Below are 27,118 nucleotides of genomic sequence, written 5' to 3'. Positions count from 1 at the left end.
TGACACACACCACCTTTCGATTAAAAAAAAATTGTCGAAATCTGTACACACGGTCAAAAGTTCTGATGTAACATACATTAAAAAAAAATGCAGTCGAATTGAGAACCTCCTCCTTTTTTGGAATTCGGTTAAAAATCAATAACCGAGAGTTTTACACAACTGTTAGGTGATACGACAAATCTTGTTCTTAGTTCATATCTAGACGGTTACGTCGGGTTTGTAGTAGTTGATTGCTAGTAGATTTATTTGAATGATTCATACATATCGCTATGTGATGAGAGTCTGAACTTTTCCGTTTAACAAACAGAAAAAAAAAATACGATTACGTTTCGATACAAAAGTCAGAATTGCTTTTCAAACAAAGTTGATCTCTTATTATACTTTACAGACTTGGAATTATGTATTTAAAAAAAAGGTTGTATATTTAAATTCATTCATAATTATGTTAGCTGGCCCTCGCGTTTTTGCTTGCGTAACTTGAGATACAGTGAGAAAGTGCGATACAAAATAGCCTGAGTCTTTACTCTGAATCTGCAACTAAACGTACATTTTTTTGGCTAAAAAAAATACAAACGTCCATTTAGTTTGGTATTTAAATTAATATCAAAATATCGAATATTTATTTATGTACCGCGGTTTATTTTATTGTTTAGTTTATCATCAAAACATCTATTGTTCCCGAGTGTAAACTATTACGTCTATATTCTTTTATAATTTTAATTATTTTATTTTTTAACAGGACGACGACTTTGGGTTAGAAATAGAGGCAGAAGGTGATAGCGACTACGCGCTAAGCGCCGTGTCGTCGAGCAAAAAATCTCGTAAAGGGCGAGGCAGCAAGCATAACACCTCGACTCCTGTTGCATCTGATTCGGGATCTGGTAAATATAAAAGCTCTACTTATTATTAATAGCTAGCTGACCCGCTGGACTTAGACCTTATGTTTTTTTTCGTGAATGTGTCTATTGTCTATTAAACTTTCTGATAATGAAAACAAAAAATAAATAAATAATAATAATCCTATTTGATACAGTCGTTCGAGAGTACAGATAAAAATACTTACAAATGTGTTGTCTGTAGTCTTTACCACAACATTAGCGAATCTGAACTATGAATTTAGAAGTAATATTTGTTTGTATTATTAATTATTTTTCCCTCGCATTACTACCTCGGTTTATCGTGAAGTAAATTCAAACACGCTATAAAGTAGGTAATTTATTTAAATAATACTTTTCTAATGATATGAGAAGTGTTATAAATTTTCATTGTTTTCGTTTAACGGCCAGCCGCTAGTTGGTTTCTTTATCTACCTTGACACACTTAGTTATCTGTCATCATATCCGAAGTTTACGAAAAGGAAACACATACAATTATTAATAATTGACTTGTACCGTTAATTGTCAATGTACTCAATTGAATATATTAAAGGTAAAAGTGTCATACAGTCAGATTTTGTCTAAGAATCGTCTTAGCATTAAATGACTATATATATTATAAAAAAACTAGCTGACTCGGCAAACGTTGTCTTGCCTCTAAACGCTATTTTAAATAGTGGTTCGTGGTAGAAGGGTGAAGGGTCATAATAAAATAAAAAAATAATATTTATCTAAAAATTAAAAAAAGTTAGGGGTGGACCTTACGGGTTACCCTTAACATTTAGGGGGAAGTAAAATAGATGTTGTTCGATTCTCAGACCTACCCGATATGCACACAAAATTTCATGAGAATCGGTCAAGCTGTTTCGGAGGAGTTTAACTACACTACGTATATGTACAATATTTTATCTATCTTTTATTGTTATGTACTTTGTCTAATAAATGTATCAAATGTCTCCTATATTACATGTACACTGCAGGCCAAAAGTTTAAGACCACCCTAATTAAAGTACGAAAATTAAATTAAACTCCAATAAAATATTAAATGTTTAATTAAACTGTTAAATTATGCAATAAAACACTTTTTGACAATCAATATAGTTGAAAAGCGTAAAGAAGTATTAACAGTCCACGCTAAAAAAGGCTGTAGTTAGCTAAACTGATTTTTCATCAAAAAATCCTTTACACTCTATGACTTTTTTCACAAGTCTCGGCATACGGGCAATCAATTTGTTAATTGTTTCTTGTGATATATTGCTCCAACTTTCGCACAAAGCATTCCACATTTCTTCTCCCGAGGATGGACCACAATTACAGACGTTTCGATCAAGCTCTTCCCACAAAGCTCAATGGGATTGAGATCCGGGCTCTGAGGAGGCCAAACCATGTTTTTTAACAGGTCTTGTGCCTCTTTCTCTTCCAAATATCCTCTGCATAATTTTGAGCTATGCTTAGGATCATTGTCCTGTTGGAAAACGAATCCATCTCCAATTAATCTCAACCCCGAAGGAACGGCATTTTGTTCTAATCTACCATCTGGCTCTTTTTTTTTTCTTTTTTTTCCGTGGGGAAAATCCATCATAGATACCCTCCAGCGCGGGGGCGCCAGAGGGTTATGTCAGACTCCTACTGACTAAAAAACCACCACGTGTGAGCAGTCGTCCACCTGGGTGGGGCGAAATAGGGTCGCGCTAGCATTCGCCACCTCGCCCCGGAACCATCTAGCTCTAACGCAGCGTTTGTCGGTGTTTGAAAACAATACAAGTTTACTGTCTAATAACTTGAAATTAAAAGAATAATTTATTTAGATATTCTACATTAACAATAGAATATGCAGGTGTACATTTCTTTTATTTATCTCACGGGATTTCGTTACAATTGAGAGATAATTATGTTGTTTAAGTGTGGTCTTCAACTTTTGGCCTGCAGTGTATAATTAACTGCAAGTGGCAATTTAGTATAGTCGAAAATCAAAGATAAATAAAACGTTATATAAAAAACAACCTGCCGATAAATCTTTAAAAATTAATAGTAAAGGATAAATCTTTTAACATAAAATTTTAAAAAAATACGCTATATTAAAAATAATATATGAGAAAAAAAAAAACACAACGTACTCATAAAGAGATTGTAAAAAAAATTAAAAAATATTTTTTTGCTAGACAAAGCTCATATTTTATTATATGTTACCCTTACCACATAACATTATGTACGGGATTAAAAATTGTTTAGGTATTTTCAAAAATAGTACGTGTATTTTTTACTGATGTAAGAAAAAAAAAATACTAAGTATAGTAAATTGTGGTATAGTAAAATGGAAGGGAATGTGTCAACGACGTAAAATAACTTTTATAATGTCTTCTCAAATCTACCTGACATTGGCGAAATCATCTGTCCTCGGTTGAAACTATTGAAAGCCATTAATCTTAAAGAAGAGGAAGAAATATTTACAAATCAAAATTTTATAGGATTAAACCTGAATTAATAGAGAAATAATTATATTGTACGAACAATTTATTTCTCGAGGTGTCTTGCGTGTTACGTTATTTAAATTGAGCGCAATCGTAGTACCGCGGAGTTTGGTTAAACATTGACTCTAGATTCTAAAAACCAGTCTGAGTAAGCTAATATTTCTTCTCAAATCATTCACTATCAAATGATTTTTGTTAATTCTGTTTCTATTTATTGATGAAGTAGGGGTAGAGATTCATTTTATAAGTTTTTGATAGGTTAAAAATTTATACTAGCCTACTTAGTCAAAAAAGTTAAAAAGTTAACCGGGGAATTCATGTTATTGCATGTTTATAGGCAATAAATAAAAAAAAAAATGTTTACATAAAATTTTTTTTTTTTTTCGTTAATCCTTATTCATTAAGAAACCTTTTTTCACTATGGTGAAATATTCATCAGCAAATCTCTTAAGAGCGTTCTGTTAATTTGTGTTTGGAAACAAACTACACATTCTCAGAAAACACACTTTAATTTTTGGTTATATAGACTAAGATAAGATATATACTAATATAGTAGAATAAGATATATACTAGATATACTAATATTATGAAATGCCTACCTATGTAATACGACAGAATTGTAACCATGTTTTAGGTTTTTATTTATTTATAACTGTGTTCATTTTCGTTATGGAAAGCTGAAAAATAAAAATTCATATTTTTTTTTGTTGTAAGTCATTCATTTATGCATAATAAATAGAGATAGCTGTCTGCCTGTATTTATTATTTTTCTATTCGCTTCTTATTTGACATGATTATGTATAAATTTTGATGTAAATTTTATATCATCAACAGGTATGCCCACAGTTGAAGAAGTATGTTCTTCATTCGGTCTTACTGATGTTAACATTCAGTACTCAGACGCTGATCTCGAAAATCTAACCAGCTACAAGTTATTCCAGCAACATGTTCGACCACTCCTGGTTAAGGAGAATCCTAAGGTAAAAAAAATCTCTAAACTAATATTGATAATGGATATATAAATTATATGTTTTCGTAACACATATAAGTATGTATACAATTCCTAATCTTCTATCAGGTACCCGTATCAAAATTGATGATGCTTGTAGCTGCAAAATGGCGCCTATTTTGTGAAAGTAATCCTAATTTGGAGGGTGGTAGCCAGAACCTGGGGTCTGAAGAGAATACAAATACGTCTACTGCGTCTGATTACGTGCCTAAACGTCCCGGTCGCGGTACTAAAGAATCAAAAGTGAGTTGGCCTTAAAAACTTTATAGATTTATTATAATATTATTATTAATTGATCTAAGAGGTTATGTAATGTCTAAATTCCATTTAAAAATATGTTCGTAACTTTTTCCAGATACTTGATTGTTGATTTACTAGCTATTTTTATTTCCAAATGAAAATCAAAACTGGTACACTTATTCCAAGATTATGAATTAACCAATAATTAAGTTATCATGTACCTACACCTGATAGCGATCGTTACTCATAGTAGGGAATATAACCGCCAACCCGAATTGGAGCAGCGTGGTGGATTAAGCTCTGATCCTTCTCCTACATGGGAAGGAGGCCTATCCCCAGGAGTGGGATATTATAGGCTGAAGCGAATTAAGATATTCAAATGATTTAATGCGACTACACTACTTAGTACTTAGTAAAATATGAATTTTAATGAAAAAAAAAATTTAAAATTTTATATACGCATATTGGCGTTTTGAGTAATATGGTTAAAGCATGATACGTTTGGATATAATTTATAAACTATGGTCATTATTAGGGTCTGTTAAATTGTTCAGGATTTATCGTTTACAAAATATACATTTTTCCTTTTTACAATGTTGAAATTATGTGTCATATGTGATTATCAGAAATATAAAAAACGAGTGTGCTTTAGACTACACGACTGAAGTAGAACTTACGAAACGTAATTCTCTCTCTTTCTATCTTCACTAATTTATCTCCCAATCAACTTCCGTTCGCCTCACCCGATCACAATTTTCCCCAAGTCAAGCTTGCGTAAAGAAGTTTTACTTAAAAAAAAAAATAAAAATTACGAACTTCAGATTTATAATTGAAATATTGTAACCCTAAATTTAAGATTGACGAGTCAATCGGCGAGCCCGATGAGGAAGACGATGAGGGCGTCAGCGACGAGGGCACGCCGGCGCCTCGCAAACGCGGCCGCAAGCCCAAACACACGGGGACGCCGCGCGGCAAGCCCGGCCGCAAGCCCAAGGTGCCCACGCTCAAGATCAAGTTCAGCAAGAGGAAGCGCACCAGCAGTGTGAGTTAATAAATTAATATCTTTTACCTACACAAAGCAACTTTATGCTTGCAGTCATCCATTAATTATAGTCACAAATTTTATGATTGATCCCTCCCCTACCTAATATCACTTCATATATTAAAACATCAGTTTTCGGATTATTTTATTTCCATTTAAATTATTTTTAAATGAAATCAACATCACTCCACACACGTATGATAAATAAAATTCTTTTAATACTAACAATAACATATATTATAATTTATGAATGTGGTGTCACAAAATTTTTCGTCCCTCCCCACCCTTATCACACAATATCACACTTTCTGGAACTCTATCTCTGTTAACGTAAACTCTATCCCCGTTAACCTTATAGATAGAGAGCTTGGAGGTTGTAATTCAATTTTGGCGTATCCTCTATCAGAACCGGCTAAACTATTGTATAAGATTGTAAACACTGGTATGCGACGACAACCTCATTAATTTCTTGTATGTAAATGTGTGATGTTCCTATGGAGTGGCGTAGTCCTTATGGACTAAAACTCCTTAAATAAAGAGAAAACAAAACCTTATAGATAAGGTCTTATAGATTATAGATTAGATATAGGTTGATATAGCTACAAATAGATTTTGGATTAATGTAATGTTTGTACCAACGTACAAACTTAAAGCTAATGTTTCAATTATATGTATCAGAGTCTATTGCTTGTCACTTATCACTACATAGTATAAAACAAAGTCGCTTTCTCTGTCCCTGCACATGTATGTACGCTTAAATCTTTAAAACTACGCAACGGATTTTGATGCGGTTCTTTTTAATAGATAGATTGATTCAAGAGGAACGTTTATATGTATAATAACATCCATTAAATAGTGGAGAAATACTGTTATTTTTGAGTTTTCTAATGTTATGTCGTAAATAATTATTTTTTTTCGCTTAAATTGCAAACGCAGGCTGAACCCTACGAGATTTATCAAAATAATGTACTAAGTATTGTACACATTGAAAAGGTCTACAGAAAACTCCGCGATGGTATATACCTATCTCTTATGGATATCCCACAATAACATTTTTTTGTCATTTACTTTTTACGACAAATAATGGCTAATTTTCGAAGCGATTTTAACCAATACAGCATTAATCCTTATCCAATTAAATACCTTAAATATATTTTTTATTTAATATAGATCTATATGGCCCTTTACAGCAAATGATTTAAATGAATATTTTCGAAGATATTACAGATTTAAAAATCGCGGTACGTAGCGTTTGCGGCGGTTCCGGCCGGCTTTTACTCTAAGTTAACGCGTGCGGGTCACGGGCAGTAAATCAAAACTACTGGATCGATTTTAATCATTTTTTCAGTGAATGACATAGGCTATAATTATATTTTATACCCGTGCGAAGCCGGAGCGGGTCGCTAGTTATTGCATAATTACTACTCGAAGGGATTGGTTCTAATAGGCGAAATTCAGGCTTCATATGTCTAATTCAGTTGCATAGATGTTAATCTCATTACTTTTGATTATTGTTGCCACTTTGTCATTGTGTCATCATGTTGTTGTTGTTAAAAACATATACTTTCCATAAATATACATATATTTATAATGCATATGACCTTAGGGTGATAATCATATTCACATCTCGAGGAACTGAAAGCACTCTCACTGCAAACCGCATCAATGGGCTAGGTGACTGTTACTATTGACAGCCACTAGTAATTTAATATGATAATTTTTGTAAATACTCAGCATTATATTCAACAAGTATAATGATTATTTGCAGGAAGAAGATCAAGAAGGAAGTCCAGGTGCTAATACTGATTCAGATGCCGAGTTTGAACAGATGTTGGCTGAGGCTGAAGAACCTAAACCAGCGACAAGCAACACTGAAGAAAGTACGCAGCAGAAGGAGGACGATCCTAATGTACCCGTAAATACAATAAAAAGCAGTAATTGTAATGTTTACACAATCTGTTATTATACACTAACATCAAAAACTTTTTATGCAGCAACAACCAAAGAAAAAAGCTAAGACCAAAATTGGTAATAAGAGCAAGAAAAAGAAGAAATTGAAGACAACCAACAAGTTTCCCGATGGTGCTGAGGGAGAGCAGGAGCATCAGGATTATTGTGAGGTGGGTTTTCACATTTAAACTTACTTAATTGAATAAAATTATATATATAGATATGTATTTATGTATAAATTTATATGTGTATATGTGTTTTCGTAAATATGTTTAGACATTTATGTCTCACTTCTATTGGTATATCACAATTTACACACCTACATCGACATAATACCATGTCCTTTGCCTCTAAGTTGCCTGGAAGAGATCGCTTTTCTAAAATCAATCTGATATGTATTATTTGTTTTTGGTATACAATAAAGTGTATTGTTGTTATATTATGTTAAAACTCGAAAATGTAAATTAATGACCAATATTTAGAGCAAATATGTGTGGTTTATGAACCATTTGCTTTAAATGTTTTCAGGTCTGTCAACAAGGAGGTGAGATTATCCTTTGCGACACATGTCCCCGAGCTTACCATTTGGTGTGTCTGGAACCTGAATTAGAAGAGACACCAGAGGGACGCTGGTCATGTACCCACTGCGAAGCCGAAGGCAACCAGGATCAAGAAGAAGATGATGAGCATCAGGAGTTCTGCAGGTAGTCAGCACTTTTGAAAAAATTTTAAACTAAAATTCTTATTCATTTATATCATAGTTCCGCTACTGTATCATGATCTTCTACAGTTTATAACCATTCTCAAAAAATGATAAATGTATTATGAAATTGGGTGAAAAAATAGAAAATTATTCTGTCTTGAGATAAGCACATTTAAGCTAACTAACAATGATATGAATATGTGATTTATGAATGTACTTTTATCTTGACAGAATTTGTAAAGATGGAGGAGAGCTGTTGTGTTGTGATACCTGCCCTTCAGCCTACCATCGTTTCTGTCTTAATCCACCTTTGGATGAAGTACCAGATGGAGTATGGAAATGTCCTCGATGTAGTGTGAGTTTATATTAAAATGTTTACTGTCTTTTATCAATTTATGTAGAAAGAACGTTGCTCTCTCTTTTATTTTATTTTAAATTCAAGAAGCCTAACAGTTTTTATAGACTATTAACTAATTTTGATGGTAATATTTCATAGTGCCCACCACTCGATGGTAAAGTGGCAAAGATCCTCACGTGGCGGTGGAAAGAACAGCCGGCGAAATCAAAGGCACCGCGCTCAAGAGAGTTCTTTGTCAAGTGGCATGAGCGATCTTATTGGCATTGCAGTTGGATATCAGAAATTCAGGTATGTTAAAAAGTATAATAATAATTTTAAGCATTTTGTGACCACCAAAGTATTTGATACCAATCAACATATCTAAACTAAAGTCTGAAGCTATTCAATCAATATGTTGTGTTATTTCTAGCTGGATGTATTCCATCCATTGATGTACCGCTACTATATGCGCAAATCGGATCCAGAGGAGCCACCAAAGTTGGAAGAACCGTTAGAGGAACGTGAAGGACGTAAGCGTATTAAAAACAAACACGGTCAAGAGCAGGACTCTGATGAAAAAATGTTGGAGGAAAAGTATTACAGGTAATAAAATATTTATAACTAGGATATTATATCATCATCATCACTTCAGCCACAGCAGTCCACTGCTGGACATAGGCCTCCCCAAGTTCGCGCCGTAAATGGCGTGAACTCATGTGTTGTGCCCATAGTCACCATGTATGAGAATTTGAAGCAACGACTTTATTTTTTGGAAGCCATAGAAGATCAATATGTCTAGGTATTGAGTACTTTTGTATTTGTACTCAATACCTAGGAGTATCGATACTTTGTATTCGATACCATGTCCCTAGGGGTGGCTATATTCTTTACTGCCGTAACCACACACCAGGGATATTATATATTATTTATTTATTATTTTCTCATAAATTATATTAGTATTGTTTAAGTATTTGTGAGAGAACATGAAGTATTAATACAAAATCATATTTTAGATATGGCGTAAAACCTGAGTGGTTGATAGTGCATAGGGTAATAAATCATCGTACGTCGCGTGATGGTACCACATATTTCTTGGTGAAATGGAGAGACTTATCATATGATCAGGCAACATGGGAATCTGAACATGAAGATATTGCTGGGCTTAAGTCTGCTATTGAATATTATCAGGTAAACACTAACTAATATAAAATTTTTACATTAAAATTTATAAGAGAAAATGTTATATTAAACTTTTGTTATTTTAGGATATGCGAGCTTTTATAACATCGGAAGGTAAAACTAAAGGCAGCAAAGGCAAGAAAGCTGGTCGCAAAAGTAAAAACAAAGATAATATTGATGAAGACGAAAGCAGCAGTGGACTTCAGGTCAAAGGGAGGAAGTATAATCCACCTCCCGATCGTCCAACGACCAACCTCAATAAAAAGTATGAGGATCAGCCACCATTTGTTTATGAAACTGGAATGCAACTTCATCCTTACCAATTGGAAGGTCTTAACTGGTTACGATACTCGTGGGGACAAGGAATCGACACTATTCTTGCAGACGAGATGGGTCTTGGAAAAACCATTCAAACTGTTACGTTCCTTTATTCACTATTCAAAGAGGGTCATTGTAAAGGACCCTTCCTTGTTTCTGTTCCACTCTCAACAATTATAAACTGGGAGAGAGAATTTGAGTTGTGGGCTCCTGATCTATATTGCATTACTTATGTCGGTGACAAAGATTCTAGGGCAGTTATACGTGAAAATGAACTTACTTTCGATGATGGCGCGAATAGAGGAGGAAGACCTTCGAAAATTAAATCTCAAGTAAAGTTCAATGTACTTTTAACATCTTATGAACTGATTTCAATTGACTCTACTTGCTTGGGTTCCATTGATTGGGCTGTTCTTGTTGTTGACGAAGCTCATAGGCTAAAAAGTAATCAGTCAAAGTTCTTCAGGCTTCTTGCTGGATACCACATTAACTACAAACTTTTGCTGACAGGAACTCCTTTACAGAACAATTTAGAAGAATTGTTCCACCTTTTAAATTTCTTGAATAAGGATAAGTTTAATGATTTAGCTGCTTTTCAAAATGAATTCGCAGATGTTTCAAAGGAAGAGCAAGTAAAGAGGCTCCATGAAATGTTGGGTCCTCATATGTTGCGGCGTCTAAAGGCCGATGTATTAAAGAATATGCCTGCAAAATCGGAGTTCATTGTTCGTGTTGAGCTCTCGCCTATGCAGAAGAAATATTATAAGTACATTTTGACAAGAAATTATGAAGCTCTGAATCCAAAGAGTGGTGGTCAGACTGTATCTTTACTCAATGTGATGATGGACTTAAAAAAATGTTGTAATCATCCATATTTGTTCCCTGTTGCGGCTGAAGAAGCACCACTTGGCCCTCATGGCAACTATGACACACAAGCGTTAATAAAAGCATCGGGTAAACTGGTTCTTATGTCCAAGATGTTGAAACAACTTAAAGAGCAAGGACATAGGGTTCTTATTTTTTCACAGATGACAAAAATGTTAGATATTCTTGAAGACTTCTTAGAAGGCGAAGGGTATAAATATGAAAGAATTGATGGTGGTATAACCGGTACAATAAGACAGGAAGCCATTGATAGGTTTAATGCACCTGGAGCCCAGCAGTTTGTTTTCCTATTATCAACTAGAGCTGGTGGTTTGGGTATTAATTTAGCTACTGCTGATACAGTTATCATCTATGATTCTGATTGGAATCCACATAATGATATTCAGGCCTTCTCGCGAGCCCATCGTATCGGTCAAGCCAATAAGGTCATGATTTATCGATTTGTAACGCGTAACAGTGTCGAAGAGAGAGTTACACAAGTAGCTAAGAGAAAAATGATGTTAACTCACTTGGTTGTGCGCCCCGGAATGGGTGGAAAAGGTGCTAATTTTACTAAACAGGAATTAGACGATATTTTAAGATTTGGTACCGAAGAGCTCTTTAAGGAAGAAGAAGGTAAAGAAGAAGCCATTCACTACGACGACAGAGCCGTAGGAGAATTATTAGATCGTTCTAAAGAAGGTATAGAACAAAAAGAGTCATGGGCTAATGAATACCTTAGCTCCTTTAAGGTGGCTAGTTACTCGACCAAAGAAGGAGATGGCGAAGAAGAAGTTGATACTGAGATTATTAAGCAGGAAGCTGAAAATACTGATCCAGCTTATTGGATCAAGTTACTTAGGCATCACTATGAACAGCATCAAGAAGATCAAGCAAGAACACTTGGCAAGGGTAAAAGAGTTAGAAAACAAGTCAATTACAACGACGGTAGTGTCGCACAGACAGAAAATAGAGAAGACACGACTTGGCAAGATAATGGATCTGATTTTAATTCTGATTTCTCTCAAGGTAGTGAAGATGACAAAGAAGATGACGATTTCGATGAAAAGAATGATAATGGTGATATACTGAGCCGTCGCAGCAAGCGCCGACTTGAAAGACGTGAAGAGAGAGATAGGCCACTACCACCACTGCTCGCACGGGTCGGTGGCAACATGGAAGTACTCGGCTTTAACGCCCGACAAAGAAAATCATTCCTCAATGCTATTATGCGATATGGTATGCCACCCCAGGATGCTTTTAACTCACAATGGCTAGTAAGGGATCTTAGGGGAAAATCAGAACGTAATTTTAAAGCTTATGTTTCTCTATTTATGCGACATTTGTGCGAACCGGGTGCAGATAATGCTGAAACATTCGCCGACGGTGTTCCTAGAGAAGGGTTATCAAGACAACATGTGTTAACTCGTATTGGTGTTATGAGTTTGATAAGAAAGAAAGTACAAGAATTCGAACATATTAATGGATATTACAGCATGCCCGAGCTAATTCGTAAGCCGGTGGAACCTGTAAAGATAGCCGGTGCAGAGAGCGCCGCCCCGAGCCCCGCTCCTTCTACAGCGACTCCTATAACTTCGGCGGCACCCTCGCCAGCGCCTACACAAGTGACTCAAGCGTCTGGACAAGCCCCTACACCTAGCGGATCCGACAAAGACGAGAAAGAAGAAGCCAAAGATGAAAAGTCTGACTCCAAGGACAGCAAAGACAAGGAAGAACCTATGGATATAAGTGATATTAAAGAAGAAAAGGATAAATCGGATGAGAAGGAAGCCATAAAGGATATAAAAGAAGAAGTGAAAGACGAAAGGCGAATGTCTGTGGACGAAGAACCGAAGGATGAAGATAAATCAGAGAAAAAGGAAGAAAAGGATGAAAAGGTTAAGGAGGAACCTAAAGAAGATTCAGATAAGAAGGAGGACGCGAAGAGTGATAAAGCTGAATCGGAGGCTTCAGAGAAACCTAACAAAGAAGAGAAAAAAGATGATGAGGATGACGACGTTGTACTCGTTAAAGAGGAAGAGGATCTCAAAGTGGAACGGCGCAAGTTTATGTTCAACATTGCCGACGGTGGTTTCACTGAGTTACACACTCTATGGCTGAACGAGGAGCGAGCAGCCGCGCCCGGCCGTGAGTACGAGATCTGGCACCGGCGACACGACTACTGGCTGCTGGCTGGCATCGTCACGCACGGCTACGGCCGCTGGCAGGATATTCAGAATGACTTGCGATTCGCCATTATAAACGAGCCGTTCAAAATGGATGTCGGCAAGGGCAACTTCCTCGAAATAAAGAACAAGTTCTTGGCACGAAGATTTAAGGTAAAATTAATAACTTATATTTTATTTAAATCAATGTATATTTTTAATTTGTATTTTCAATACATCCAATTTCAATGAGATTCACCCTATCTCAATAAAAGTTCATTAATATACAGGTGTTGACTAGCAATTATTATATCATGTATGATTTCAAATTAATCGATCTAACAAGTGAATAGTATCATATATATTTTTTTTTTACTTTTCATTTTAACATTCGTATTTATTGTCTACCATTAGCTTCTGGAACAAGCTCTTGTCATCGAGGAGCAGTTGCGACGTGCCGCATACCTGAATCTAACTCAGGACCCGAACCACCCCGCCATGTCGCTGAACGCACGCTTCGCCGAGGTGGAGTGTCTCGCTGAGTCACACCAGCATCTTAGCAAGGAGTCGTTGGCCGGCAACAAACCCGCTAACGCTGTTCTCCACAAGGTAAACCAAAAAAATCAAAGCTTAGTTATTTCTAATGCCAAAAAACAGATGCCATAATTTTTCGCCTATAATCTTCTATGATATAAAAATCTCACGTCACAGTATTTGTTAAAGAACTCCTAAATAATTTGATTAAAATTTTGATTTGGTTGGTGTCAGAATAGACGTAGTGGTGTCTATCAATATGGCAGAACGTTTGCCGTGTCAGCTAGTATATTATATATTTTCTGGATTCTCTCTCTATTATCTGGATTTTGAGGTCTGGACGCCATGGGCAACAATGGAGTGGCGCCCCTGCCCTCAAATTATTTTTCAAATAAAATGGAAAATATTTTTTAACTCGAGTTTTTTAATAGATAAAGTATTTTTTATATTATATTTAAGAGCAATACAATCATGTTCATACACAGTAATACTATAGGTTAATGTAAAATAGCAAAAAAAAAAAAAAAAGTCAAAGGTAAAATTGTTTACTTATCGGAAACGTACATCGGAATTCGAAGAAAGTTTTGCAGTTTATTGTGGGGACCCTGGAGCTGAAGCCAGGGATGCCTCCTAAATCCGCCCCCGTATGTTATAGAATATACATATTTTGCTTTATGCATAGATGAAGTAAAAAAAAGTAGATAATGCGCGGCCTTTGTTGTTACTGAAGCCACAAAACTCGGCTCCTTCAAGTAAACACACGCGCTCACGCACACATATGCATCAAACTACGCTCATTTTCGTTAGTATCTCACGGGGCCTCGTACAGTAACTTTGCCTTCAAAATGCCGTTCTTATGTAATTAAATGGTGCAAAAACAATATCAAAGTGAACAAAAAGTCTGAAGAAATATCGTTCCACACGTAAGTACATACAAAACTTTATATTTTTTGTTATTCCAAAATAATATTGAGGTTATTCGGAACTTATAATTTCTATGCCCCGAAATGACGTACCAAGGGAGTGCTACCAGTAATTCTTATTTCCATTAGCCCAAAATGCGGGTAAGTAAATTGTAGGCAATCATAGAAAAATAATTAAGTAGAAAGTGGACATCATTATTGTTTTTTTTATCGTGTAATTTTATGTTTTACCTAAATTGAAGTCAATATGAATTTTTAACTCGTTTGTGTCTGTTTAAATTTGTGAATTAACTACTCATATTTTACTACTAAATATCATGATTTTAGTTTTCCAACGAATATTTTAATAGGAGATAGATAGAATAGGTAGCTGCTGTGTGACTGAGCTGAAATGAACTACAACGACAGCCATCCTTATCTAGTGTGGTTTGTTCAAACCTTTTTGATAAAGCTGACATGTACGGTACAAACGTGGACTTCGCAGAGTACCATCACGTATATATTACTACTTACTACTAGGTATTTTAATGTTGAATTTTTTTGTTCTAGGACCTACCGGATGAGTCTAAAATTAGTCGTTAACCAAGATTCAATCTTTGATACACCAAACAACAAAACATAAACTAAGAGAAAAGTTAAAAAATCAGGAACTTTATTTTAAAAAAATGTAAAAAAAATTAAATCATTACAGCAAAGAATTAGACGTCTTTAAAACAGGAACCTGCCCTTCAGAGGAATCATCAATTACTTAAAAACGCAATTTTCATTGACACGGATTTATATAATTCATTAAATCAAAACATGGCTGCAATAGATTTATTTAACAATTTGAAGCAAAAAAAGGAGTAAATATATTTAAAACTATTAACAGATTTTTATTTTCGCATACCCATTTTACCTATATTAAATTAATTGTGTTTAATCCCATTTAATAACATTTTCAGGGACTTTTTTTAAAAAGTGTCCACACTTCACTCACTCACACATATTTAAAAAAGTGGCTTCACTTTTTTGTTCTACGTGCGTTATCTATTATTTTTACTTGATCTATGGCTTTATGTTGTTTTTTTGGTTTATGTATGTACTTATCCCATGTGGCGCAGGTGCTGAACCAGCTGGAGGAGCTGCTGTCGGACATGAAGTCGGACGTGTCGCGGCTGCCGGCCACGCTGGCGCGCATCCCGCCCGTGGCGCAGCGCCTGCAGATGTCGGAGCGCTCCATTCTGTCGCGCCTCGCCGCCACCGCTGGCAACCCCGTGCCCGCAGGTAAACGCGTACTTAGCTTTTACCAACTGGTTGGTGGTGATTCGATTTTTTCTTCGTCATTACTTATTTATCGTTGTACGTCACAGTCGATATGTCGTAGTTATGGTTTATTTTCATGAAAAAAAAAAAAACGGGTTGCGGGTCCGATTCCTTCCTGAATCTGGGTTTAATATTTGTATTTATATATGTATAATTTATATATATATATATATTCTATTATTCTATATATATATTCTATTCTATTTTTTTGTTAGGGTCTTATTTAGTTAACAAATATGGTGTACTTCCAACCACAGACAATAGAGTAATATTGTAAGCTTAGTGAAGTGACACAGAACAAATGAATGAACAATGTTAATAAGCCATAGAGGAAAGGAAAATTCATTTTATGTTCAAATATTTAACGATACTATATTGGTAAAATTATTGCAAAACAAATAAACAAATTTCAAGTTTATAGCTGTTATAATTTCGGAAATTTCGTGATGAGTGAGTCAACCTACCATCCCCCGTTTTAACTCCAAAAGGGAGTTGATTTCTAAAGATACATTATACGGATAACTTCTCACCATCTATAGAGCATACATTTTAAATTTTCAACTCTTACTTCAAAAACATAGGACTTTTATACAAACTTCCAACCCCCGTTTTACCCCCTTAGGCGTCGAGTTTCGTAAAATCCGTTCTTAGCGGATGTTTACGTCTTATAGGGAGCCTACCTGCCAAATTTCAAGTTTGTAGGTGTTATAATTTCGGAGATTTCGTGATGAGTGACCTTTCGCTTATAAATGTATATATAGATTAATTTAAGAGCAGGTACAACCAGCTCTATGGTAACCGCTTGTTTATCTCTCCAGCTCAAATGGCGCAGTTCCCAGCGGGTTTCGGAGCGGGAGGTACGCTGCCGGGCTTCTCTCCTGCAGCGGCGGCGGCTGCCAACTTCACCAACTTCCGCCCGCAGTACTCCGTGCCCGGCCAGCCCGCCACGCCCTCGTCTAATGTACGTACGCAACAGGTAAAATAATTGAAGCTAGCACGTACATCGCGTTCATATAGTGCTCATTTGTCGGGATAGGTGTGCGATACAGATTAGTAATTGCACGCAACGGAACTTATGCTTTTGACAAATATTTTCGTGCTATTCCAGTATATAATTAAAATTGTTTTATTGAAGCTAACTGTTAGTTGTATAATATAGTAAATGGCTCATTATTAAATTATGTTTGTGCCAGAACCTACTGTAAATGTGTCAGCTTAATATAATTCTATATCGATATTTAGATGGATTTGGTTTTGTTGTTGTTGAAGTGTCATGTTATACAAGTTACAAGTGGCCTTTCTAGGTGTAACTAAACCCTCGGTTGGTCCGCTCTTGTCTTACATTGAGTGTAATACGTGTATAGTAATATTTCCATGTATATTTTAGTTATTATTAGTAAGTTTGGTGTTAAACGTGTATTATAATAAAAATTTTTATTTCCAGAAATCATAAGTCTGCGGTAATATTAAATCATAATGACAAGTTGGCAAAATCATACAGGTAAGATTTGTATCTTTTATTACAGCTACGATGGTTTGTATCTTTATTGTTATTATTTTATTTTATAATAGAAAATAAAAGATTTTTCTTTTGTTTCAGTGAGCGATTTCGGCATCGCGCTTAGTTGAATAATATAGGTTTAAGCTTTCCAAGATTCCTGTTGCACCTTGGGTTTGAAGTGATAAAATTAGTGATTAGTGCAGTTATGTTAGGTAACATAATATTACGTCATACTAGAGCAGAACTCTCACAATATTATTTATTTCATCTTGATCTGTATGAATCTTGTTTTATTGCGTAAGTGATTGTGGACTTATAAAATCTTTATTTTTATTTTACCAAAAATGAAAATTTAATAAATCATACAATTACGTAAATCTTGTTTTATTTTATTCTTAAAAACAACGAAATACAAAAATATTTCATTCAACTTCATGATTCAACATTATAATTATCACACATTAAATAATTAAAACAGGTACTAATTACAAAATAAATTCAAATGTCACCACGTAAAAGTATTGTCTTCAGAATTATATTTAACACTGTCTAAAGATTTCATTATATTCGGATCCGCGGAACAAAATAGCTGTAACATATCTTCGTTAATGCCACAGTCTGACAAATTTTCCTTATCAAAAGCTTTGGTAAAGTGGTTGGGATCTTTTTCACTTGATGCCTCCTCTGCAAAACAAATAATGTTAAAAATTAATAAGTGTACTTAAAATTTTGATTTTTTTTTTCACATTGAAAACAATTCTATAAATACATTATGTACGGGTTAACGCACATTGAGCAATATGATTGTTTTGCAAATTAGTAACCTCTTTAATTTAGCTGATTTATTACGAAATTGTTATTTTACTAATGCAGATTTCTAATGAAATTGATATTTGTTAGCTACGAATTACGTCAAATGACGTCAAATGACGTCTGTACTTCTGCCTATATATACTCAAAATAATCTTAATAAATTTAGAGACTTTGTTCACAAACCTTCCGCCATTTTTTTTAAGGCCCATGAAAAAGCCAACGTTGGCTGATGATGAGCAAAGGTTGCGCTGAATTGAGCCGATGTACTCGTTTTCAAAACGTTGAACAACGAATGTACCGTCGTGGGGAGAATCGGTCCTTTCATTTCTATAGAATAATATTTCTTGTTTTCCGAAAATATAACGTTTTCTCTGACCTAAGAAAATAAACAATCTAAGTGAGAGGTGTGTAATTTTTTTAAGGTTTATCACCAGATAACATTTACTTTAAAAGGAACTTAAATTATTAAGTAGTAAGTATTACATACAATAATAGCAAAATAATATAAAAATACATGAGACTATAAAGTTTATAATAGTACATTATGATGATGTTATAAAAAGTCACTACTATTCTTATGCTGCTTGCACGACAAGGGCATTATCTCAAACTTCAATCGACAATACTTTTCTCAAGTAGTGTCGAGTTCCTGTGGTGAGTATGGGTAGACCGAGTCGAAAGAGTGAGTCGATGGGTGTCCCTATGGTCGGAATCGCGCTTGCGATGCTCATGGCTATAAGCTACTGATTGAGCTTACTATCAGGCAGAACCGTAAACTTGTTTTCCACCATTAAAGTACATAAAAACAAGCTGTGGTCGAGAGCCGATCTCGAGAGTGTGCAGCCTGCCGCCGTGGAATAAACAGCTTTAGCCGGGACTGCCGCCAAGTCACCGATGTAACCCACTAGGCCGTGGGCGGAGGCTGACCTGACCTTGAGCGAGTGCAGCGTGCCGCCGTGGAAGGCGGTGGGCGCGAGCAGCGTGGGCGGCACGCCGGCCAGCGGGCCCGCCGCGCTCACGGCCGCCTTGCAGTTGAGCAGGAAGTTGAACAGCGCGTGCGCGTCCGCGTCGCGCACCAGCAGCAGCGACGCCGCCGCGCTGTCCACGCTGCTCTCCGCGCTCGCCGCCGCGCGCGCCTGCGGAGGGCCGGTGGACATTGTTTATTGGGACTACGGTCCATGGTGTGTGACACAAGTTTTGGTTTCTCGATTAATTTTTGGAACGAAGTTCCTTATGGGGCTAGCCGGCAAAAAACGCCCGTAACGTTAAAAAAAAGCGTCAGATTTTTATGTATAGTCTACGTTATGACTATTATTCTTATCGCAATTTGCTATTATTATTATCATCACTTCAGCCTATCGCAGTCCACTGTTGGACATAGGTAGGACACAAGTTCGCGCCAAAATGACGAAAATTGGCGAAATTATTATTAAGTATATCATTCGATAACTATTATATATATTTATATAATAAATAAATTAATTCCTATCTGTTATCCCATGAGACCAAATTCTTTATTATGATTATATTTTTGTTGTATGAAATGTTATTTAGTGAAAGTAAAAATATGTATGTCACGATCGACAATTCAGTCTGTAACATCCCACGGCTGGACATAGTCTCTCGATGTAGAAGGATGTATGTGTAATTTTCCAATGTATTGCGCAATTTTCTTATATTTTTCATCTCATAAGGACGTTAGACGACTAATTTTTTCTAGTGCAAATAAACTGAAAAAAAAATACTAGTAGAATTGGCCAAGCCATTCTGGACTATTGCGAGTCATTTTTAATTTAATAAGATAGATTACCTGAGCGTTATTAATCTTCTTTATTTCCTCCGTTTCTAAACCCATTTGTGAAAGAAATTCGTCAGGATCTTCCTCATCCCCCGAGCAGTTTGTCTCCTGTTCTGTCTTCCCATCGTCCATGGTGTCGTAGCAACTATCAAATGAGTTGTTTTTAGCGCGATCCTCATCTGAATTGTTGAATTTTCTTTTGTTGTCTGGTCGAAGAGGCATTGTGAACTCGACATCTAAATTGATGTTAGAAAAATATTATTTTTATATTTTAATACACAATGATAATATGAGTTCTGTTGCACGCCCTGATTAGCACACACACAATATATATAATACAAGCATCAAGTTGCCTAGGAACACATGACTCTGTGTATATTAAAGCCTACCTAGGTGAGTGTTATAAATGTCTTATACTGCTTCAGAATTTAAGCAAACTTATGTTCTGCTGTAGTTACCTCAGTAGCAGACATTTTTACATCGAAAAAGAAAACATAAACATAAGAATTAGACAGCATTGAGGTGTACATACATATATAGATATATATTCATACACATTACATATACAAGGTGTACACGACCATACGACAATAAATGAAAACACAGGTCGTATTGGTATATAGAAATATCATAAAACTATCAGAAAATATTTTGAACCGTTTTTGAAAAAATGAAATTTTCGAACAAACTTAATATCGTAAATTAATAAAATACATAGTACGCCATTTGTAATTTAGATTCACTGACCTCTGACTAAAGGCGGGCGGGCAGGTAGCCTCTCGCCGCTGTAACACAATACATCGCAATACTTTGACACTATTATTATTCAATTATTTGTTTTTGATTGTCAGAATAATTAACACATACAAAATACATTAAAAGATATTAAATTTTAAAATTCTCAATATGTCCACCATGAACTCGAACACACGAAATGTATCTACGTAAAATATTATTTCTCACTTTTGATAACAGGTCACCATTAACTGCCATACTTTTTAATTTATCAAAAGATCGTATTATACGATTTTTTAAGTCGTCCACATCAGTTACATCCGTGGCGTAAACATCATTTTTAACGTAACCCCATAAAAAAAAATCGAGTGGTGTGAGGTCTGGTGACCTCGGTGGCCACCTCGTGGGGCCATAACGGCCGATCCATCGCTCTCCAAACATCTCGGTTAAACGTGCTCTCGCAGAAGTCACCGAGTGTGCAGGTGCACCATCCAATTGGTACCACGTCTGTCGATATACATCGAGAGAAAGCTCTTCCATGTACTCTGAAACTGTTTCATTGAGTAATAATAAAAATTTCTCCGCATTTAAATTACCATCAATAAAAATGGGCCCAATTATTGTATTTCTGTGTATACCAGCCCACACATTGATGGCAAATCTGTACTGATGCGAGCTGTCTCTTGTCAGTTGCGGATTTTCAGTGCTCCAGTGCCTTAAGTTGTGACGGTTCCATAAACCGTTCTTGGTAAAAGTACTTTCATCCGTCCACATTACGTTGAAGAGGAAGTCGGGGATTTCTTCATTTTTTCGTAACATTGAGTTACAGAATTCTTCTCTGGTAGACATATCTCTTGTTAACAATGCCTGTACTTTTTTGTATTTAAAAGGCTTACGTTTGTCGAGTTTCAAAATTTTGTGCACACTTGAGTGGGGCACACGAAAATGGCGAGCTACTCTACGTAAGCTCGTAGTTGGATTTAAAGTAAAATGATTTAGAATCCGTTCATCCAAGTTCACTCTGACTTGCGGAGGAGCACAATCTGAGTGTGGGATTAAGGGTTGATTCTCCCGAAGCCTCTGGATAGCTTTGACAATAGTTCGACCATTTGTTGGACAAACACGGGTATGCCCATACCTCTCTTGATATGTACGAATCGCTAAAGCAGCGTTTGTGTCACATTCTCCATAAATTAATATCATATCGGTGTAGGTACTCTGAAGCCGTATAATTATAGCGAGGCATTTTTATTAAAAATATTACTATTTGCACACAAAATAAGCGTCTAATTTCGCACAGTTTACCTAATAAATATCCTAAACAATGTGTCTTCACTTAATCTCACTTAATTCAAGCGTCTAATATCTCACAGTAACAAAAAAATATACTTGAGTACTTATAAACAATGGCGTCACTAGATCGAATGTTGCGCGAGCGCTGAGGTATCAAATAGCTTAACACGTCACAGGCTAACGGCAGTCGGCGACACACTGACCTACTTACGATTACGAATTACGATGTGCGAAATACGAAAGAAATCGGTCGAAATATTTCAGAAAGAAAGCGCAAATCAATTATTACCTCTCCACATATTAATTCTAGTATCTTATGAACAACGGTATAAGGTTTATTTTGCGTTAAATTGTAGCACGATTAGTGAAATTACATTATTTACAACTTTTATTTAAATTGTTTTAAATACGTAACTTGTGTCGGCCATGATGACAGCTTAATAACAGATATGGGGTGATGTTTTAGTTATAAAAAAAGAAAAGTGTTTTGTGACTAAACTATGAGATATTAGTTAATTTAATTTTTGCAGGCTAATTGAGAATGTTACTAGCTATACTCAGTATTAATTATTGTCGTATTGTCACGACCACCTTGTATATACTTAAATACTATTTATAAATCTAAGAAAAAAATACAATATATATATATATATATATATATATATATATATATATATATATATATATATATATATCTGTACTACTACTGTTTAGATACACAGAAGAAGACAAGGAAACAAGACAGAAGGGACAGAAGACAAGATATCGAGTGATTTTATTTACGCTTATGCTTCAGCCTGTAATATCCCACTGCTGGACATAGGCCTCTTTCTCCATGTAGGAGAAGGATCAGAGATTAATCCACCATGCTCACTGGATTGGCGGATATATTTCCTACTATGAGTACATGATAACAACCAGGACCGACGGCTGAATATACTCTGAGGTATAGTAAGGAGACGCACAAGAACTGCACAAACACCCAGACCACGGGAAACGTCTGTATGGCCAATACAAATGTTTGTCGTGAGTGGGGATCAAGCCCGCAACAGCCACAAACCAGTGCTGTGACCGCTGCGCCAACAAGTCGCGTAGGGGTGTACATAGCAGTTGGCCCACCCTCCTGTCGCAGCGCCTGGCGCAGGCCGCAGGTGGTGGGCGCGACGAGCGCGCAGGGCCCGCGCGCGCCCGCCAGCCCGGCCGCCAGGAACACGCACGTGAACGAGTTGGCGCACACGTAGAAGTACGGACAGTGCAGGGCGCGCAGCAACTGAAAAAACGATGTTTTAATGCAACTGACTTACTGAGGTAGGGCACAGCGGGAATTTCTTGCTCAAAATATGGAGCAGCCCGACTGGGGTAGTACCTCGATCTTACAGAAGACCACAGCTAAATAATACTGTTTTCAAGCAGTATTGTGTTCCTGTTGGTGAGTAAGGTGACCAGAGCTCCTGGGGGGGATTGGGTCGGCTACGCGCTTTCGATGCTTCTGGTATTGTAGGCGTCTATAAGCTACGGTAATCCCTTACCATCAGGTGAGCCATACGCTTGTTTGCCGACCTCGTGACATAAAAATAAATAAAATAATGGATAGATTGGTCTTGGTAGATCATTGTCATTATAGTGGGTGGATTTGATAGTTAAAGTAATCGATCAATTGAAACTTATTCAAACATGACAATGATATTCATTATATTTTACTTATTGTACTGTAATAACTACCTAAATGTATCAGAGCTAAGTACATATTACACATGAATGTAAGCACAGTGCAGGGTACGCACCAGCAGCTGAGCAAAAAATGTGTGGACAATAATAAAATAATAATTGTGTTTGCTCGCAAACGAAAAAAAAACCGAGTTCAATTACATCGACGAGTAATATAACGTAGATCGACGAAAAAATAGTCAAGTAACAACGCATTATCAAAGATTACTCAAAAAGTAGTTATCAGATTTCGATGAAATTTAAATGTGACCACATGATAAACATCGGCTTTCGATTAAATTAAAAATCATTAAAATCGGTACACCTAATAAAAAGTTATTGCGGATTTTCAAGAAGTTCCCTCGATTTCTCTGGGATCCCATCATCAGATCCTGGTTCCTTATCATGGTACTAAACTAGGGATATCTTCTTTCCAACAAAAAAAGAATTATCAAAATCGGTACACCTAGTAAAAAGTTATTGCGGATTTTCAAGAGTTTCCCTCGATTTATCTAGGATCCTATCATCAGATCCTGGTTTCCTTATCATGGTACTAAACTTGGGATATCTCCTTTCCAACAAAAAAAGAATTATCAAAATCGGTACATCCAGTAGAAAGTTATGCGGTATAATACAACGTGGGTCGACGAAAAAAGCGTCAAGTAAAAACGCATTATTAGATATAGCTCGAAAAGTAGTTGTTAGATCTCAAATAAATTTAAATGGGACCAATTGGCACACACCACCTTTCGATTAAAAGAAAATTTGTCGAAATCGGTCCACACGGGCAAAAGTTCTGATGTAACATACATAAAAAAAAAAAAATACAGTCGAATTGAGAACCTCCTCTTTTTTTGGAAGTCGGTTAAAAAACACAACATTGTGATTGAGTCTTTGCAGTGAGTAGTACCACTTTATAACAAAGACTTAGTGTGTGTGTGTAGTAACATATAATCAGTGTCAGTAAATCATTGTAATTAAACTAATTTTGACTGATAAAGTAATGAATCATTATAGCAGATAATTCACTCATTGATTTTGTAGAATATTAAAGCTATAATAATTTCAATAATTGACAATACCATTATGACAAAATTACTATAAGTAGCCTTTGTACAATATATACGTACAACAAACTTATGCCAAAACATGATTAAATGACATAATGCTGTAGCTTTTTTCAAAACAAGCTACAGTGTGACTAAAACCAGCTTATAGTAAATAAAATTGGCTCTCACTTGAAATAGTGATCTGAAACTCTCTGTCCACTCAGTAAATAGTGCTTTTTTTGCCTCTTCATTTGTGGCCAGGAAGTTAGTAGCGGCGACTTTTCCATTTGAGCGTGGAAACAGGTTAATCCAGGGTAAATGTGGGTGTTGCCAGTACAGGCACGTCTGATGGAATCGTGCTCTGGGTGAGGTGTCCAGTGTGGGCGACGATGTTGTATCAAGGCATCGGACAAATCTGGAGTTTATTGTCAATTAGTATAAATATATGGCTAATTAATTTATCAATTTCTACATCAGTCAATGTAGAAATAGTAGCAACTAACACCTAAAAGAATACAACTACCAGATTTTGACAAGAACTGCATTATTAAATTATTATTTTATAGTTTATGAACAATTTAGCTTCCTGAGTAGGGATTCAAACTAACTAGTAATCTGTGTGTGTTTATTGTTAAGATTTAATAGTAATAAACTAAATTGTATATCATGAAAAATCATTGTGATTTTAAATTACATAGAATTATATATTTATATTATATTTTTATTATCTATATGTTTAGATTGTACACGCTAATTTTGCGACTGTTTTATAAGTTTCCTGTAGCAGGACTACTGGAAGAGATTCCATCATGGGATAAGTAGTGCCTTTGTACCAGCATTGTTTATAAGAGCTATTTCCTTTTGCTTTCCTAGTGTACATAAATTGTTAAATAAATAAATAATAAATAAGAATTTATAAATTATGAGATAAATATTTGTAAACGTGCTCAGGTACAAAGTAGAAAAATTTAAAAACAGATATTAAATATACACACACTGGACATGTCTGAATTAAATTATTATTAATAATAATAAAGAATCTAGAATTGATCATTGCAGAGAGCAACAAAATATTTACCCAGTTATTCCTGATGCTTCTTCACTGGCTTTCAATTTGGATGTCCAAGGGAAAGGCTTAGTTGACATTAATCTTAGCTTGGTTTTCAATGCCCAATCTATGGTCAGGTGTTTATAGTTCTTTTCAACAACATGCTTAAAAATTAAACCAAAAAATTTTGTTAGTGAAAACTAAATTACTTCTTTTTTCCTTATTACTATAAATGTAGCAAACACGCATATGGTCTGCCTGATGGCAAGTGGATACTATAGTTTAAGGACATCAATCAAATCAAAATCAAAAACAACTTTATTCAAATAGGCCCCAAGAGAACTTTCGAATCGTCATTTTACAAATTAAAATTTTAAAGTGATTATTATTTTTGTAAAGGTAAAGCTACCACCGATTCAGAATGTAGATACTGCAGAAAAGAATTAGCAAGAAACTCTACAGTTACTCTTCTGAAAATAATAAATAAACTGTGTTTTAAAACAAACTTAGTAATATCTTACAGGAACACAACACTATTTGAGAACAGTATTATTTGTCTATGATCTTCAACTCTTATAAAAACATACTTACTGTTTCTACAGAATTATCTGCTGTAAACTTTTGTAATAAGTTTGAAAATGTTAATAGCTTCTCTTTGTCAACTTCTAAAGTAGGTTTCTCGACGACATTTGAAGGCAGCTTCAATAACGTAAATAAAGTTTTATCATTCGATGGATCTAATTGACTAGTATCGTCATATTTAAATTTCTTATTTTGGTCTAAGTTATTTCTGTAAAATAAATACTCATTTAATAATTTAGGAAAATATGTTTAAAAATTAACTATAATTACCATGCATGAACAGTTGTTTCCATAAACGAAAATTGTTTATAAAATTATTACTTGGAAAATGGATTTTTTCTTTTATCACCATTCATAAGTCTGGAAAAATTTAGATCGACCGGCTTATTACCAGGTTCTTCAGCGATTGATGTCGTTGGCTGTTTCATACGATCCTGAAAAACAAAACTATTATTGTTGATTTTTAATTTACACCGTAATAAGCTGTTATACAACGTGTTTTACTATTGCTTTTACAGAATAGTACTTACCTGTAATGCTTTCTTTCGTTTTTTTATCTTGTGCAATTGCATTACTTGATTTGGTGTTTTCCATGGTGAAGGAGGATCCATATTACAATAAATGCCGTTATATATAACACGTTGATTAAACTATTATACAATTATTTAAGCAATATG

At 35.3% G+C, this 27,118-nt stretch overlaps 2 protein-coding genes across 2 annotated transcripts in view; one reads left to right on the top strand and one right to left on the bottom strand.

Moving 5' to 3' along the window:
- The window catches only part of LOC123653683 (chromodomain-helicase-DNA-binding protein Mi-2 homolog), a 22,603-nt gene extending 4,810 nt beyond the window's left edge, over positions 1-17,793 (top strand). The window contains exons 4-20 of the mRNA XM_045589677.1: positions 740-881; positions 4,181-4,326; positions 4,425-4,598; positions 5,452-5,637; positions 7,406-7,552; positions 7,632-7,757; positions 8,116-8,291; positions 8,522-8,645; positions 8,787-8,936; positions 9,058-9,230; positions 9,641-9,815; positions 9,893-13,327; positions 13,568-13,762; positions 15,714-15,876; positions 16,734-16,891; positions 17,360-17,416; positions 17,516-17,793. Coding sequence (XP_045445633.1) covers positions 740-881; positions 4,181-4,326; positions 4,425-4,598; positions 5,452-5,637; positions 7,406-7,552; positions 7,632-7,757; positions 8,116-8,291; positions 8,522-8,645; positions 8,787-8,936; positions 9,058-9,230; positions 9,641-9,815; positions 9,893-13,327; positions 13,568-13,762; positions 15,714-15,876; positions 16,734-16,891; positions 17,360-17,368 — 5,679 coding nt within the window. The 3' untranslated portion in view covers positions 17,369-17,416; positions 17,516-17,793. The remainder of the gene's footprint in view (positions 1-739; positions 882-4,180; positions 4,327-4,424; positions 4,599-5,451; positions 5,638-7,405; positions 7,553-7,631; positions 7,758-8,115; positions 8,292-8,521; positions 8,646-8,786; positions 8,937-9,057; positions 9,231-9,640; positions 9,816-9,892; positions 13,328-13,567; positions 13,763-15,713; positions 15,877-16,733; positions 16,892-17,359; positions 17,417-17,515) is intronic.
- LOC123653682 (protein downstream neighbor of son homolog) lies at positions 17,785-27,118 on the bottom strand. Its single transcript, XM_045589674.1, has 10 exons — positions 26,972-27,118; positions 26,763-26,875; positions 26,451-26,649; positions 25,890-26,023; positions 25,001-25,226; positions 23,175-23,325; positions 20,040-20,263; positions 19,162-19,365; positions 18,413-18,605; positions 17,785-18,100 (listed from the first exon to the last, which is right to left on the bottom strand). Exons 1-10 carry the CDS (start codon positions 27,050-27,052, stop codon positions 17,922-17,924), a joined length of 1,704 nt encoding a protein of 567 aa, XP_045445630.1. The 5' UTR covers positions 27,053-27,118; the 3' UTR covers positions 17,785-17,921.

This window comes from Melitaea cinxia, chromosome 5 (assembly GCF_905220565.1).
Source record: "Melitaea cinxia chromosome 5, ilMelCinx1.1, whole genome shotgun sequence".
Taxonomy (NCBI): Eukaryota; Metazoa; Arthropoda; class Insecta; order Lepidoptera; family Nymphalidae; genus Melitaea; species Melitaea cinxia.
Note: the sequence above shows the minus strand (reverse complement) of the source record. Positions and strands in the feature narration are given on the sequence as shown.

What these genes read in the sequence shown, in the direction of transcription:
- LOC123653682 (XM_045589674.1), bottom strand. Translation starts at nt 27,052, where the DNA reads ATGGATCCTCCTTCACCATGGAAAACACCAAATCAAGTAATGCAATTG. An exon ending in AACGAAAGAAAGCATTACAG is followed by an intron (nt 26,876 to 26,971) that starts GTAAGTACTATT and finishes TTTGTTTTTCAG; the next exon opens with GATCGTATGAAACAGCCAAC. An exon ending in GCACGCTGCACTCGCTCAAG is followed by an intron (nt 18,606 to 19,161) that starts GTCAGGTCAGCC and finishes TTATTTTCTTAG; the next exon opens with GTCAGAGAAAACGTTATATT.